Here is an 18,355-nt window from a genome sequence, read left to right on the forward strand (position 1 = left end):
AAACCATTAATTAAAAAAGGTATGGGCAAACTGGGCTAAGTTGGTCATCCATCCATGTTTCTCATTTTGTTTAGTTTATTTTTTTTTTAAAGAATGCCTTCAGTGGTATAATTGAAGTATACATTTTTCTGTTCGTAACTCTCAAAAAAATCCCCAAACTACTTATTTTTAAAAAAGCATTTATGGGGCCCTTACTATTTGCCAAGCATTCGGCCAAAAGCTTTATATGTGCTATTTCATTCAATCCCTTACACAGCCTTGTGAGGTACATAGGATTATTTTTCTGATTTTTGTAGACAAGGTGACTGATGCTCGGTGGGGTTAGGTGATACATCACGGCACAGAGCTACAGAGAGGGAGAGGTGGGATTTGAAATGGCCTGACTGCCTTCTTCCCAATCTCGTTACCTTCTGCTGACGTGGTTTAGTAGTTATAGTAAAAGAGAATAATCTTCCAATCTCTCTCTCTCTCTCTCCACCTATGACGTACTCAGAATAATTTTGATTAAATGAAACATAAAAAGTAACACCTCTTCATTCAAGAAATTCTGTGTAAAAACTGGGCAGATTTTATGAATACATTGCTAAGCCTGCAGTTACCAGCTACATGCCACGGGCAGGGCGCTCACACCTTTCATTCTAAGCAGGGGTTAGACAGAGGCAAGGTCAGGTATCAAAGAGATGATGGAAACATGGAAATTAGGCATAGGTCATGTTGTCAGGTGCACTACATCTTCAATCCTCAGCTCTACCTTGTGAAGTAACTATTATTACTGTCCCCGTCTTAACACTGCTCATATTACCTCTCCAAAGTCACTTAGCTAAGACGGTAAGGGAGCCAGTGTTCTAACACAAGTCTGAGACTTAACCACTTACCTTTTGTCTCTAGGGTAAAGTAGTCCTTTCCAGATGAAAAGAGGATAAGAAAACTTAAGAGTCTCCTTGTAAGGTCAACTTTAGGAATTAAAATGAAGGCAGTACGGGAGCAACCCCCACAGAGCAGTCTCACAGAAAAGCTAGATAGTGCCGGATTGGCAGAGAAAAGCATAGTGCCTTGAGGATTTTTGCTATCTCCTGGGACTCTTATTACCGCATGGGCCCAACTGCCCTTTGTTGGTTGGTTATTTTTCTTCTTTTTAATATAACAGATTTATAGAGTATAATTCACATACTATACGATTCACTTTATTTAAAGTATAGCATTCAGTGATTTTAGTATATTTACAGAGTTGTGCAACCATCACCACAATTTTAGAACATTTTCTTATGCCAAAAGTAAACTGTATCCATTGGTAGTCACCCCCATTTCCCTCAACTTTCCCATCCTGAGGCATCCTCTGGGGATTTGCCTATCCTCTGGATACTTCATATAAAAGGAGTCATACAATACATGGTCTTTTGTGACTGGCTCTTTACTTAGCACGGAGATTTCAAGGTTCATTCATGGTCTAGCATGTATAAGTACTTCATTCCTTTTTATGGCCAAATAATGCATGAATATATCACATTTACTTTATCCATTCGTTAGTTGATGGACATTTGGGTTGTTTCCACTTCATGGCTATTATGAGTAATGCTTCTGAGATATTCACGTACAAGATTTTCGGTAGACACAGGTTTTCATTTCTCTTGGGCATATACTTAGGAATAGAATTGCGGGTCATATGTTAATTCTGTTTAACCTTTTGAGGAACTGCCATACTGTTTTCTAAAACAATGCACAATTTTACATTCCCACTAGGAGTATATGAAGACTCCAACTTCTCCATATTCTTGCCAATACTTATTATTATCTTATTGGTTATTGCCAACCTAGTGGGTATGAGTTAATTCTTTCAGATCCCATTTACTTGCCTTCTCAGGTTCCTGACAATAAAATTGCATTATAAATTTGGAACAGGCATGCCACAATTTGAGAAGATATATTTGTTGAACAAAAACTTGCCAACTATCACCTAATTTCCTATTTAGTATCATAAAAAAAGTCCTCCAAATATTTTGACTATTTATTATAGATTTCTCTTAAAATCCATTAATGCATTCAGTTACATATATTTAAATTACTTACACACGGCTTTTTTGAGAAACACATCTAGCTTATAAAGTGAGAAATACCTGTAGTAGTTACAAGTATTGAGATTGTTCTCAGTACTCAAAAAGTCACCTTGAAAGTATTAAGAATACATTTATTAAAAGAGCATGCTTTCAGCACTATCCATTGGAAAGAACGGGCAGGGGGGGTGTCAAGTTTTACTTTTGATTTCCAGTTCTGAGATTTATCAGTTAGGTATCTTTTATGATGCAACTATCAGAAAACCTAAGTGCAGTGACTTAAACACATGGGGCTTTACTTATATCAAAAGCCATAGTGGTAGGAATTACAGAGCTGGCATCATTACGCACTGATATACCAAAGGCTTTTTCCACCTTTCTCCTCTACAAGCTTCAGTGTGTTGGCCTAAATCCTCAGAAGCTGCACCTCTAGGCTTCTCATTCAAGTCCCAGACAGGAAAAGTGGTGAAGGAAAAAGAACGTCCCCCCACGGACTCACTGGCACTTCATTGGCCAGAACTGGGTTACATGTCTCCTCTATCTGATGGGAAGCTAGGAGAAGGGCATTGTTGATAGAATCTTAGCACTGTCATCTAACAGTATCTGCCATAATTTCTAGCTGTGTGTTCTTGGAAAAGTTATTTAGCTTTGCCAAGCCGTAGCTTTCTGTGAAATGAGGATAACCATACTGGGTGTTCCAAAGTTTATAAGAACACGAACTATAAAAAATGACTCGCAAATCGGAAATGCTTAAAAACAACAACAAAAAGGCAGAGTATTATGGCAACACTCAGGGCCAACATCCTAGGCTTGTTTGATTTGTTCTTACATCAAAACCTGACTGATTTGGGCGAGGAGATTAACATAAGGCCATTAAATAATGATCATTTGCAGGATATTATAAACAATAATTTTACGTACATTATTTTCAAGTAACAGTAATTTTAAGCAGATGAATATCTAGAAAGAGATGTTTAAATGCGCTCTAAAAGTAAGACTTTCCTGGGAAAAAATAAATAAAACTAAAAAAATACAAGTAAGACTAATCTTTTAGCTGTTGTGCGTATGTCAATAGTAAACTCATTCATTTAGACTAGAAATGTAAACTCAATATGGGCAAGAATTTTTGTTTTGTTCACTGCTGTACCACTTGAGCCTAGAATGGTGCCTGGTGCATTGTAACTGCTCCATTAATATTTATTGAGTGATTATTCTGATAAGGAGAAATAGACATTTCCTGCAATCTCCCTTCACAGTCTAGTTAAATAATAATAATACAAAGTCTTACCTATTAGAAAAATTTTCACCATATTTTCTGAAATCCAACAGTAAATTACAGTCAAACTCAGGCAAACCTAACCCATATTCTGAATTAAGTCCAGATTAATGGAATTTTATCATATTTTTAAAAGGACCTAAAAGATGTGAAGGATTAGCATAAAAATGAATGTTCTCCTGCAACGAATTCAAAGAATGAGCTCCTATAAGCACAAATTGGAAAAGGGAATAAACATCTGTTCATCTTACAATTAATGAAAAACACACCAATGAGTTGAAAAAATTAGAGAAAAGAAAGTTAATTTTTCTAAACTATCAAAAAAGTCTTTCCCCCCAGGGAAAAGTTTGTGGTTGAGGTAGTTTAAAAAGGGTATTCTAGATCCTTGGTTCTTAGGGTATTTTCCACTTTGGCAGACAGGTAGAGAGATCAGCATTTGCAAGGTTTCACTTCCAACCCATGCGGTTCTGTTTTCCAGTAAAATATAGGAAAGGTGTTTTACCTCAGTCCACCCACTTGTTCCACTAGTGGCAGAAATGTGGCATTCCCTCTGTTGCAGCCTATGGGTCATCAGGGCTTCCCTTCTGGTGTTGGGTTGAAGTTGTGAAATAGAGGAATTCTGTGTTGCTTCAAGAGCTTCCTTTCCCCCTAGTATCTTTGTGGTGATCCCACCAGCAGAGCTGCATGGCCATTCACATACCCTCCTCTACCCCTCTGTATTTTGCTATATATATCAATAAGTGATGCTAGGAGAAACCAAAGAAGAAGAAGAAATTCTGCTAATAAACATCTACCTGCTATTGTCTATTGCCCTCGACAGCTTCATGTAAATATGTTCTTTCTTTATCTTGGAAACTCTTGCAATGTCTGTTGCAGTGTCTTCTACTCAATAAATACTTGTTGAATAAAAATGAATGCATGATGGCCCTTCATTCTATTCCATTCAAGCCAATTTAGCAAATATTTATTTAGCATTTTGTGCCTTCTTGTTACTACATTAAACTCTAGAGACTTTTTTGTAGGTAAGCACCACCTCTGTGATGACAAGGTCATAAACTTTTCAGAATAACACCAGTGATGGAATTTTCAGGCACTATGAAAGACCAGAAGGACAATTATTTTTAGATGAGATATCATTTTAGACCTCCTAGGGCCAGTTGCCTATTCTGTCAATTCATAAGGCCTGTTTGTTTTTGCCATTTCTTCTCCTCCTCCATATGCATATTCCTAATAGCCAGAAAGAGTTCTTAGACATGATTCCAAATATTGTTAAGGCTGTGATGTTATATTTCACTAATTCTTCTAGGACTTAATAAGCAGGTCATATTTTTAAATCCATTTCCTCACTGATTCTGCACCTGTACTAAGAAAGCTAATTCTGGCTGGAGACAAACACAAACTTACTGACTGATGGGACTTTATATTCATGACCATTAATCGCAATGGGGCCCAGAAAGCCACCCAGTATCCTGCTACCTATCACTGGCCAAGTCATTCCTCCACTAAGCCAATAATTACTTCATTACTTTTTTTCTCATTTCTGGTCTCCACTGTCTTTTCTCCCTCCTCATTCTCTATTGATGACCTGTTTTCTAATTTCCCTGAGAAAATAGGTATAATGAGAAATACCATAAGCCTCCCCCATCTACTGAAGCACTGACATCCGTACCCATATATTTGGCCTTCCTTTCTACTACTGTGAATAACTACAGTTGCCCTGAGGCTAACTCCCCATTTCATGTGCTAGATCTTACCCCTCCTGTCTCCTGAACAATATTGCTCCAACAATCTTTCTCTCTTTTTTCTGCATGATCACCTTTTCTATCTTTACTGGATCATTCCCATCAGCTTTCAAAAAAGCTGCAGCATCTGCCCTCTTGAAAAATGCAGAATCCCATGGTCCTTCCTCTCTCCACTACCCTATTTCTCTGCTCCTATGGCAAAACTCAAGAGTTGTCTGTACCTTCAGTCTCTTACTTCCTCTCTCATCTTTTCTTTAATCCCATTTAGTCAAATTTTTGCTGTGCACTGAGACAGGTCTTATCAATGTCACTGACAACTTCCCCATTAGCAAACCCAGTGGTTTCTTTGCAGTCCTTATCTTCCTTTTCAGGAGCATTTAATTAAGCTTTTCACTTCCTTCTTTTGGCTGGGAGGACACCCCTCCCTTTTGATTCTCCTCCTTCCTTTCTGGATGCTTTTTCCTCAGATTCTCACTGATGCCTCTTCATTCCCAGTAAAGCAATAGGTCCCCATAGCTTTATTCCTAGGATCTCCTTTTATCTCTATCTATACTCATTACCTAAAAGACATAACGCAAATTTATAGTGTAAAACTTCCTAATTTATCTACCTCAAATCTAGACAGCCCCCTTTCCACAGCTATCATGTTAGATATTAGCATCTTATTCAGCACTCTCTCTTAGACATCTAAAAGATACCTCACAGCTAACATGTTCAAAACCAAACACCCTGTTTCCTTTACCCACAGTGCATTCCCCTTCTTAGTAAACGGCAACTCCATCTTCATATTATTTAGGTCAAAATCACTGGAGTCCTCTTAGATTCCTGCATAACATGCTGTTAACAAAATTAATCAGCAAAACCTATTGTATTTGACCTCTTCTCACTACCCACTTTGCAGTCTTGAGCCAAACCATAGCATCTCTCATCTGGGTTAGTAAAAAAACTTCCTAACTGGTGCCCTAACTTCCTAAGTGGTGCCCTAGCCTCCACTTTTGCCCTCCTACGGTATATTATTATATAGAAGTAGCCAGAATAATTCTTTTCACATGTCACTCCTCTGCTCAAAACCTCCCATTTCACTCACAGATCAAAGCCAGAGTCCTTCAATGGCTCTGTATGACCTTGTAGTAACTTCAAAATCTCTCCCTCCTCCAGATTCTCTGATCTTATCTTTAATGCCTTTCTATTGGCCTCACCTATACCAAACATCACTGATGTCCTTGCTGTTCTGTGAACAGGACAAACAAGATTCTGCCTCAGGGTCTTTGCATATCTCTAGAATGCTCTTTTTCCAGAGAGGAGGAAAGTCACCCTCTTAGGCAGGCCTTCCTCATTTCATCTTCCTTAAAAATAAATAAATAAATAAAAATCCCCACCTCTACTTCTAGCACTTCCTAACCCCTTTTTGCTTCATTTTTCTTCTAAACATTAATCACCACATGGCATATTATATATTTATTTGTTTCCACCAGAATGTGTGCTCCATGAAGGTTGGGACTTTATCTTTTGTTTTGTTTTGTTTTGTTTTGTTTTTCAAGCATAAACTGCCTCACAAGGGGAATTTTATTGATGGTACTAGTTTATTTCCCTCTTAAAAGACCAACTGCAACCAAATGAAGTAAACATAACCTCAAGATTTTATTGTCTTCATAATATAACAAAAATTGAAGCTTAGAACTGGATCAATTGACCCTTTCTCTTCTTATGTCCTCCAAGTTCAAAATGCTTACGTCTCTTAAGAGTTAGCATTCTCTTAGATCTGCAGTTGGGTGCAACATAGCCAAGCCTCAGCACAATTTCTTTGTAGTTAGCCTTTTTCCAGAAAATCGGCTTAGTCTGCCCATCATAGCCGCTCTATTTCCTGTCATAATGCTGCTTTCTGTGGGCATAAAGAGAATCTTTGCCTTTCTTGTACTGTGTCACTTTGTGGGATTGGTGCTTGCCACACTTCTTGCAGAAAGTCCAGTGAGTTTAGGAACGTTCACTATGCTTGCAAGGGCGCTATGGGCTCAGAAAGAAAGAGCATGACTTAAATCTGTTTTGTCCATTGTTGTATTCCCAGGGTCTAAAGGAGTGCTTGGACCATAGTGGATGTTAAATAAATATTTGTTGAATGAGTGGCTAAATAAATGGAAAGCACTATTCACCGTTATCACCATAAATTAGCAGTGTTTATTAAAAATCTATTAAATACAACTAGGGCGAGGTGCATGGGAAATTTCAGAGACATATAAATCATGCTGACACCCTTTAACAAATAATCCATTATGTATTAAGAAGTACACCAAAACCAGAAATTAAAATGAGAAATTTGAAAACTTTGTAATACACAGTTTTATGTAAAAATAGCCCCAAAATTATAATCATTCATTCATTATTACTGGTTCTTCATCTGAAACAATGCTTGTGACCTAGGTGCTAATATGAAGTTAGACTTTGAAAGCAGAGTTAAATTACTTAATAACTATGGCCAATGTTGGTTTAAGAATATATTTCCATTTTGACTGTGGTCTCATTGTAAAAGATAAAAGCATTAGCCACAAACTGATTAAGGACATGCATGTGGTTTTCTCTAACTGGAAAATACTCAGAGATGCCCTACTTGCTACTTACCCATATTTGCCATTTTCTTATTTTCACATTTGAAATCTTATTGAACATGAGGTTAGCATACCTTAAAACAACCTCTCTGTAATTTATTTATATTCCGTCTTATTTCAAACGAAATATAAGGGAACTAGGCAAACACCTGAATTTAATGGAATGATATGATTTCAGACACAAGTAATATGAAAGATATTTTACTTGTTGAAATATAGAAACTTTTAAGGTTTCATTTGTATTCTTTAGAATGTGTAAAAGTCTTGTCATAGATACATTTTAATTCATAATAATTGCATGTTTAATAAGCCCTTTATAGTGTGTGAAGCCACCTGCTCCATGCTTCCTTATCCCACTCACTTTTCTTATTTACTCATGATCACAACGATGTTATTCTTTCTGTTGTAAAGATGAGTAAACTGAAGTACACAGGTTAAGTAACTGGCTCCAAGTCGCACATTTTATCGAGCGGCAGAGCTGGGATTTGAACCTGGGTTTTTTTCCTAAAACCAGGTCCTCTGCTTTTCATCACTATGACATGTCCTTGTCCTCTCCTGGTGTTCATAGTGATCTCCCTGTGACTGAGAGGAAAGAGGCAGCACCGGAAAATACGCGCTGAGGGTTAAAAACCTGAGCTGAACTAGAGTAGTTGCTGCTGCCTGCATTCCATGTAGACCCCTCACGGCTATCAAAGTATCCCTGTCAGCCTTAGAGAGATTCTTTGGTTGCCTGCTGAGATTATCCTGCTCTGGTGGTGGTGACAAGTTTAAAATACAGATATATAATTTCTGTAGTACTTTGATTCATAAATGCATTTATTGCTTGGTAGAGCAAAGCTGGTTCCTCTTTTCTTCCCTGGAGTTGTGTGTCTCAGAAAGCACACAACTCTGGATTCTAACACATCATAGTGGCTGGCAAGTTATACTCCTGGCTGGGATATTGTGGGGCTGGAGAAATTTGGGGAGTTGTTGAATAGGCGCATAGTAGTAATAAGACCTGAAGTGCAGCTGTAGAGACGAAATGATGGTGATTTTTAAACTCTTCCTTCCCCATAAATCCTATCAAGTCAGTCCCCCCAGGACAGAAAAAAGTTGATGGTACTAGATAAAGAAACCAAGCAGTGTTTGCCTCAGCAGCACAAATACTATACTAGGAACAGTACGGAGAAAATGAATGTGACCCTTAACCAAAGAAGACATACAGATTTGTGAAGCATTACTGTTTGTTAAATATAAGAATATAGGGTCCTTGTCTTTGCATTTTTGTTCAAATTCCAGGGTTATTTCCCTCCAAATTAGTAGGTCTATATTGTTAGGTTTCACAATGTAATACAATTAATGTAGGAATCTACAAGTAATATACCAAACAGATAATATAGAGCTAAGGCTTAGACCATGGCCACAGCTATAGAAACAGGGACAAAAGATAAGAAAATAATAGTTCAAGAAATGCTTCACCTTCTTTGGTTGGTTCTTAAGTGATGGAGAAAAAGTTGTTAAAAATAGCAAACTGAGGACATCAGAAAGGCAGTATGATCTTGACAACAATGGTGAAATGGGCAAGAAGTGCTGATGGGCATGCAAAGACAATTCAATTGTAAATATGCTACAGTTCTGGTCTCAGGCAGATATCCAAGCCCAACTCCCAGTGAGAGTGCAGATACTCAGTAGAGGTATGTTTGGAATGCTTTGTCCATTGTTGTGATTGAAACCAGGAAGGAGAGTGAGCTGAGGGAAAAGGCAAGCACCAAGAGCTGACCTGAGCCTCACTGTGGTGGGGTTAGAGGAGTAAGGAGGGCAACCCAAGTGGAGGGTTGAAGGAGGAAAGACGTCACTAGGCTAGTATGAGAAAAAGATGTAGGCTCTCTCACCCAGAAGACAGGGTCTGGGTAGCCAAGGAAAGTAAGACTTGCAAGTTATCAAGCGGGTCAGATGCTACAAAGAGGATTCAAAGGACTTCACCTTGGAAAAGACACCATTTTAGAAGAGTAGTTTCAAGGGAAAAGTGAAGGCAGAAACCACAACAAAAAGCTTAAAGAACAAGTGGAAGTGATAATTTGGATGTAGTTACCAGGGATGCACAAAATCTGACTGAGAAGCTTAAGAAAAGGAAATAAAAAGAGTTGGTGGTTCAAAGGGTTCGAGAAATACAAACTTCGTGAAGTCTAGTGAAAACCACTTTCATGTTATGAATGGATCTGTCTATAGATAATGGTGTGTAAGAGTCTGAGGTGGCTCAGTATTTATCTCTGCAGATTTTCCTCATGCGTTCTAAACCAACTGAGAGAAATTACAAGCCAATAGGTGAAAACAGAAATATAAAAATGGTTATGTTTAAATATTTTAAAATATATATTTAAATAATTAAGCATTTAAAATATTTTATAATATTTATTATTAATAAAGCTTGTTAATGGAGAGTATGACTTTAGTATTTGGCAACAGTAAACTTTCTAATACTGATCTTCCCAGAATAAACAGATTTACTGCCCTTGCCCTCAATCACAGCCAGTATTAGGCAGCTGCACATCCCCACTAGGGGGCCAACTCCTCTAAATCTTACAGCTTATTGGAGAAGACCAGAAAAGGTAATTTCTGTGGTCTTCTGACTCCCAAGGGAAAATGGGAGAGAGGAAGGGACTGAGGTGCACAGTCCAGTTCTTCGTAAACAGAATCATGCCCACCTTCAAGAAGAATGAGGGAGGGAAGAACAAGACAGAACAGGGGAGGTTTGAGGACAGTTTCTCCTCACAGAAACCAGAAAAGGAGGGAAGAAACATTTCCCAATATTCCCCTCACCGCTACCACCAACGTCTACCCCCTAAAAATACTGTGGAGTAGAAACTTTTAAGACTGATTGATTAAGTAATCTTTCCACCCAACATGGGGCTCCAACTCAGGACCCCCAGATCAAGAGTCGCATGCTCTACCGACTGAGCCAGCCAGGTGCCCCAGAAATTTTTAACAGATATAACTGAGAGCTCAAACTTGCTAGCCAAAGCCAATGGAAATGAGTAAAATTTAAAATTTTAGCCTTAACAACATTTGAAATTTCACTAAGTTAAATTGGCTGATTAGAGATCCTTGCTCATTCAATTATAAAAACTTGGATAGGGGCGCCTGGGTGGCTCAGTCGTTAAGCGTCTGCCTTCGGCTCAGGGCGTGATCCCGGCGTTCTGGGATTGAGCCCCACATCGGGCTCCTCCGCTGGAAGCCTGCTTCTTCCTCTTCCACTCCCCCTGCTTGTGTTTCCCCTCTCTCTGGATGTCTCTCTCTGTCAAATAAAAATAAAAAATAAAAAATTTTAAAAATTTAAAAAAAATAAATAAAATCTTGGATAAACATAATTTGAAGTGATAATTTAGTAGCTCTGTCACTCCAAACTCTGCTTCTCCCCTCTCCTTTTCCATCCTCTTTTGGCAACAAGGACTTCTTTTCCCTTACCTAATCAGCTGCCAGATCCAGTCAGTTCTTGTTTCAAAGTCCACAGGAAGGCTTTTCGATCTTGTCTGCTCTACTTGGAGTTACTTCTTACACATTCATGCTCCAGAGAATGAACTTGTTGAACTTTCTTGAAAATAGCATGCTACTTCATTTATTTGTTTTAAAACATGGTGGGGCTTTTTTGTTATTGTTGTTTGGTTTTTGTTTTTGTTTTTTTCCCCTGGAAGTTTGGTCTTTCTCTACCCCATCCAGATCTCTCACCCTATCCTGATCCTGTGAGCCCTTCTTACCCCTCACTCTACACCTGGTAGAAAGGTCTGACTCAAAGCCCTTGTACTGAGCTCCTATGTAGTACTCTTCCCAGAGGGTGCTCATTTATTTCAAGCTCTGCCTGGAGTTACCTTATCCAGTAGGCATAGTGGGCACAGTGACCCGGGCTCATGACACTTTCAGGGGTCCATGGAAATGCTTAATTTCATTTAAAATCAGAAGAAAAGGGACACCTGGGTAGCTCAGTTGGTAAGCGGCTGCCTTCGGCTCAGGTCGTGATCCCAGCGTTCTGGGATTGAGCCCTACATCTTGCTCCTTGCTCAGCAGAGAGCCTGCTTCTCTCTCTGCCTGCCGCTCCCCCGTTTATGCTTGCTCTCCTCCAACCCTTGTGAAATAAATAAATAAAATCTTAAAAAAATAAAATAAAAATAAAATCAGAAGAAAAAATAAACCATTAGGTCAAAGAAAATGCTTTAAGATGTAATATTAATGTATTTGCTTTTATATCAACAGTTGTAAAACATAATCTATATGAACATATATATGTATCTATACAAACATACACACACCCACACACATATATACTATTTTTTTCTTGATGGAAGCATGAGTCCATAAAGGCAAAAGGACTTAGGGCCCATGAAATCACAGTGTGGCCCTGAATAGTCTTGAATTTATTTTGAAAGATTTTCAAAATGAAATCAATTTTGTATTCTGAAAGAAGGCTAAAAAAGTAGCATCAAAAAATTGAGGAATAGCTCATTCAAACCAAACATAACTAGTCATCATAATCTTTTTTTTTTTTTAAGTTTAGAGACAGAAGAAGAGCAACAATATCTTTCTTCAAGTTATATTAACATCTCCACTGATTCATTGCAAAGTGGCAAGAAATATTTGGTTTGGGTCCAAGCGGCAAATGCATTGGGCATGGAGAAGTCAAAACAACTGCAAATTAATCTGGATGATATAGGTAAAGAATGAGTATTCATATGTCTTTACAACTAAACAACTCATTTGTGCTAACCTAGTCAAATGAAGTCTAGATCTGAAAGGAGTTCCCCTGAAGTTTCTGCAGGTCATGACATAGAAAACAAGAATTACCCATAATCGACCAGCCCAAGACACTCAAAGATAAGTACTGCTACCATTTTGTTGTATATCCTTCCAGTCTTACTTCTACATGGGTGCATGTGGTTTTATTTATTGAGAACTTCTTCTGTTCAAGCATTGTTCTAACAGCTAGGGAGAGTAAGATAAGCAAGGTATATGCTGCCTTAAATATCTTGCAATCTACCAGGGAAGATGGAAAGAAACAAGGTTTATAATAAACTGTGATGAGTCTTATGTTCTGAGAAGTATAGCACACTAAAGAATTCTACTGTATATACTATTTTGGAAGTTATGGGTTTTTTTTTAAGTTTTACAAAAAACATAAAAAAGGGTGAATTATATAGACATATCTGTTTTTACCCGCCAGATTTTACAAATGTTAACATGTTTTGGTTCAGATATTTTAGGCCTTGCCTTCTAAAATTTATAATATAGAATAAATACTTCTGTTGATTTAATCTACAATATTATTTTTAATGAACATCTTTAGTTCCTTATTGTTGGAGATTTAGGCTGTTTTCAGATTTTCACCATTATAAACTATACTGCCATGAACAGCCTTTTGGATAAATTTTTTCATAGTAGTTGCTTTCTTTCCTTTTTTTTTTTTTTTAAGATTTTATTTATTTATATGAGAGAGGGAGAGAGAGAGTGCATGCTAGCATGGGGGGAGGGGTAGGGAGAGAGGGAGAAGCGACTCCCCACTGAGCAGGGAGCCCAACACAGCTCCATTCCAGGACCCTGAAATCATGACATGAGCCAAAGGCAAATGCTCAACCAACTGAGCCACCCAGGCACCCCTGTTTTCTTTTTCCTTATGATAAATTCCAAAAGGTAATTGCCCCTGAGTCTTTTACAGCTACATCCTAGTCCTAAAGCCAAATCCAGCCAAAGAGCATCAAGCGAATCACCCTCTATTTGGACATCCTAGTACCAATTATTTCTGTTTTTATTATTAAGGATGATTTCAGTTAAGCTCACAGTTATGGAGCACTTTCTTCAGTTTTAACTGCTTTTACATAAATTACTTCATTTCACCCCCACAACAACCCGGTTTTCTAGAAGAGATTGTAATTTCTATTTGAGGGAACCGAGGCTAGGTGGTATAAAAAATTTGAGACTGTGGAGCTAGGGAGCTCTAATTCCAATAGCCTCATATCCTAACCTCAGTCTTTACTTAAAAGCATGCTATGTGTCTGACAACTTCCCTGCTGCTTAGTGATCTAGGGGATGTGACATCTTCTTTTGCGGTACAATATGGGTATCCTTTGGGGACCACTGGGTCTTTTATTGGAACTAATGCCTCAACCTCTTAACTTCTGCCTCAACCAAACTCAACTATTCCAGCAAACAGGATTAGTCTAAAAGTCTGTCCTTATGCTCTGAATATTGGATTTGAAAACAAACATGACTGGCTGTGATGATGTATTCCACCACGTATAGTTCTCTTGACCGTGGTGCACATGCGTTTGTAAATTTACAGTTTGAGGTAGGATGCCATAAAATGCCCTTTTCTTAAAACAGGCTCCCCCAGTGGATTAATGATGTTTAAAGGCTACCATGTCCTGTATAATTTTGGCAATATCATTTTTTAGAACCAAATTATTTGTACTACTATTACTGCTATTATTATCATTGTGATCTTATGATCTAACATCATCACATCCATTTATTAAACACAGTGTTCCAGACAATTAACATGCAAATCACACTTAATTCTGGAAACAATCATACATGGTATTACTGTGCCCATTTTACAGATAAAGAGATAAAATAATTTGCTCAAGTTCCCACAGCTAGTAAGGAGGAGAGCCAGATTTCCCTGCAGACTTGCTGACTTGCGAAGAAGGTTAATCACCACCTCACCTTCCACAGAGGGAAAATCTCCTCTGGCCACCACCTCCAAATCTGACTTCTCATACTGTGAACCAAGGAGCCTCATGTTTGAGTTGTTATTTCACCTCCTTTTTTTTTCCCCCCTAAATCTCAAAACAGACTCTTAGAAACTCAGGTAGAAAAACATAGCTTGACTGTTTAGGACCCTCCACCCAACAAAGCTACCAGATAATTGATGGATGAGCTATACTCGTTTATGACACTCTGAAGAATGAGACATTGCAAGTTAGATAAACGAACTGTTCTATGAAACTTGGGACAAAGGACTCTCCTGAGAACAAGTTTCACACAACAGCTATAGGACTGGGCTTTAATTAAGCTAGGGAAGCTGTGCTAAAAGGCAGGCCTGAGCTAATAGCGCAGTAACACTGTGCCGAAGCGACCATGAGGGGGATGTTTCAGCTTCTCTTGTAGAGAAATAAATGCCAGTGCAGAAAGTGCAGGGTCTTCCAGCTGCCATCCTGAACGCCAACTCTCACATAGGTAAATGTATGTTGTTGGGAAGATATCAAACAACTGCAAATCTGGTTCCTCATTTCAGTACAAATGAAACCTAAACACATGGCATCTACAATGGATTTGACAGTTTTTTAAAACCTAAGAAATGATGGGAACGTTTCAAACCTAAGCAATGAGAGCAAACATTCAACATTTGAGTCATTTAACAAAGTACATATTCAAGCATTTATTATATAGCATGTTTATTTGAAAACATATGAGGTCATGCAAACCTAAAAGCTTAGCTTTCTATTGCATTTACCTGCCTGTGCTAAAACTTTATCTTAAACCTGACTTACTGTTCCATCTGCATTTCTCATAGGACTAAACAGACTTTTGCTTCCTCCCTGGAGTATTTCTTTCTGCAGAACGGTCTCAGGAATGCTTGTGCTACTCTACCAATGGCAGGCCAGACTCAGAGATGAGAGAGAACAGTGGGTGGGTAATTTAGTCTGAGGGTGCTTAAATGGTCCCAAGTGGTCTCAGAGCCCTGGGAAACACTTCCCTGTCTATAAAAATCTTCAAATACTGATCCTTAACACAAGAAGCCTGCACTAGTTCGGACGCCGGGAAGCGGTAGCCACCTGCACGGGGGAGCGGGCAGACTCGCGGACCGGCACCCACGAGAGAACAGACTGGGACCGTGAGTGGGGAGCGCGTGCCACCAGACTTTTCACGGACCTCCAGTGTGCTCACTGGAGCCAGACTGAGACCAGGAGCTCTGGGAGCGTGCGGGGGCGGCTGGCGGCTGGCGGTGTTAGAAACACAAAGGACAGAGATGCGCCGCCCCTGGAAGTAAGCGCTGGGATGCTGGGTGTGGGGCGCACATCCCGGGAGGCTGGAGGGTTGAGCAGCACCAACAGAAACAGAGTTAAAGTGGCCAGAACATCAGTGGAGAACGGTTCCGCGATCCCTCTGTTCTGAGACAGAGGCTGAGATTCTGCCGCTGCTGCTCTGACTCTCAGAAGAGGCACAGCAAACCACCAGGGAAAGCTGCCAGAGAACAAAAGCCTGGAAATACCGGCTCACAGTGTGCCCATTCCCATCCCCCCTCGCAGGGGACACGGAGACTCTACCCAAACAGGGTTGCCTGAGTATTGGCGTGGCAGGCCCTTCCCCTAGAAGTCAGGCTGAAAAATCAAGAAGCCCACATCCCTAAGATCCCTATAAAACAAGGGCACACGGCCTGGGTACCAGTCAATAATTTGGGCTCTGGTCACCCCCGCAACCTCTCCTCATCAGAATGATGAGAAGGAGAACTCCCCCCCAGCAAAGAAAAGACAATGAGTCTGTGGCCTCTGCCACAGAGCTAATGGATATGGATATAACCAAATTATCAGAAATGAAATTCAGAGTAACAATGGTCAAGATGATGTGTAGACTTGAAAAAAGTATTAATGAAACTGTTAATGAGAATATAGAATCTCTTAAGGGTGGAAATGAGAGCAAATCTGGCAGAAATTAAAAATTCTATGAGCCAAATGCAGTCAAAACTAGAGGCTCTGAAGGCCAGGGTCACTGAGGCAAAAGAAGGTATTAGCGAATTGGAGGATGGGTTAGTAGAAGAAAAAGCGAAAATAGAAGCTGGACTTAAAAAAATCCACGCCCACGAATGTAGGCTACAGGAGATCACTGACTCAATGAAACAACCCAGTGTCAGAATCATCGGCATCCCCGAGGGGTGGAGAAAAACAGAGGTCTAGAAGAGATATTTGAACAAATTGTAGCACTGAGGCAAAAGAAGGTATTAGCGAATTGGAGGATGGGTTAGTAGAAGAAAAAGCGAAAATAGAAGCTGGACTTAAAAAAATCCACGCCCACGAATGTAGATTACGGGAGATTACTGACTCTATGAAACGATCCAATGTCAGAATCATCGGCATCCCTGAAGGGGTGGAGAAAAACAGAGGTCTAGAAGAGATATTTGAACAAATTGTAGCTGAAAACTTCCCTAATCTAGCAAGGGAAACAAGCATTCGTGTCCAAGAGGCAGAGAGGACCCCATCCAAGCTCAACCAGGACAAACCTACGCCACGGCACGTCATAGAGCAATTCGCAAATATTAGATCAAAGGATACAGTATTGAAAGTGGCCAGGGCAAAGAAATTTCTCACGTACCAAGGCAAAGGTATCAGGATTACGTCAGACCTGTCTACAGAGACCTGGAATGAGAGAAAGGCTTGGGGGGGCATTTTTAAAGCTCTTTCAGAGAAAAACATGCAGCCAAGGATCCTTTATCCAGCAAAGCTGTCATTCAGAATTGATGGAGAAATAAAGACGTTCCAAAATCGCCAATCATTAACCAATTTCGTAACCACGAAACCAGCCCTACAGGAGATATTAAGGGGGGCTCTATAAAGGTAAAAAGGCCCCAAGAGTGATACAGAGCAGCAAGTCACAACCGATACAAAGACTTTAAAGAGAAATGGCATCATTAAAATCATATCTGTCAATAATCTCTATCAATCTAAATGGCTTAAACTCTCCCATAAAACGCCACAGGGTGGCAGATTGGATAAAAAGAAATGACCCATCCATTTGCTGGCTACAAGAGACTCATTTTGAACCCAAAGATACATTCAGACTGAAAGTAAAGGGATGCAATACCATCTTTCACGCAAATGGACCTCAAAAGAAAGCTGGAGTAGCAATTCTCATATCAGATAGACTGGATTTTAAACTAGAGGCCATAGAGAGAGATACAGAAGGGCACTATATTATTCTTAAAGGAAGTATTCAACAAGTGGATATGACAATTATTAATATATATGCCCCCAACAGGGGAGCAGCAAGATACACAAGCCAACTCTTAACCAAAATAAAGAGACATATAGATAAGAACACAGTAATAGTAGGGGACCTCAACACCCCACTATCAGAAATAGACAGAACACCCTGGCAAAAACTAAGCAAAGAATCAAAGGCTTTGAATGCCATACTCGACGAGTTGGACCTCATAGATATATATAGAACACTACACCCCAGAACCAAAGAATACTCATTCTATTCAAATGCCCATGGAACATTCTCAAGAATAGATCATGCTCTGGGACACAAAACAGGTCTCAGCCAATACCAAAAGATTGAAATTATCCCCTGCATATTCTCAGACCACAACGCTCTGAAATTGGAACTCAACCACAAGGAAAAACCTGGAAGAAACTCAAACACTTGGAGGCTAAGAACCATCCTGCTCAAGAATGACTCGATAAACCAGGAAATCAAAAAACAAATTAAACAATTTATGGAGACCAACGAGAATGAATACACAACGGTCCAAAACCTATGGGATACTGCAAAGGCAGTCCTAAGGGGGAAATACATAGCCATCCAAGCCTCACTCAAAAGAATAGAAAAATCTAAAATGCAGTTTCTATATTCTCACCTCAAGAAACTGGAACAGCAACAGAGGGACAGGCCTAACCCACTGACAAGGAAGGAGTTGACCAAGATTAGAGCAGAAAT

General features: G+C 39.4%; 2 protein-coding genes and 1 pseudogene across 2 annotated transcripts in view; 1 reads left to right on the forward strand and 2 right to left on the reverse strand.

Moving 5' to 3' along the window:
- C2H1orf141 (chromosome 2 C1orf141 homolog) overlaps positions 1 to 18,355 on the reverse strand; it is a 182,634-nt gene that overhangs the window by 99,333 nt on the left and 64,946 nt on the right. The window lies entirely within an intron of this gene.
- Positions 1 to 18,355, forward strand: part of IL23R (interleukin 23 receptor) — a 64,893-nt gene that overhangs the window by 11,097 nt on the left and 35,441 nt on the right. Inside the window, exon 5 of the mRNA XM_002921946.4 lies at positions 12,196 to 12,356. Within this exon, the coding sequence (XP_002921992.2) occupies positions 12,196 to 12,356 (161 nt within the window). The remainder of the gene's footprint in view (positions 1 to 12,195; positions 12,357 to 18,355) is intronic.
- On the reverse strand, positions 6,744 to 11,558 carry LOC105238796 (annotated as a pseudogene).

The sequence above is a fragment of the Ailuropoda melanoleuca genome, chromosome 2 (genome assembly GCF_002007445.2).
Source record: "Ailuropoda melanoleuca isolate Jingjing chromosome 2, ASM200744v2, whole genome shotgun sequence".
Taxonomy (NCBI): Eukaryota; Metazoa; Chordata; class Mammalia; order Carnivora; family Ursidae; genus Ailuropoda; species Ailuropoda melanoleuca.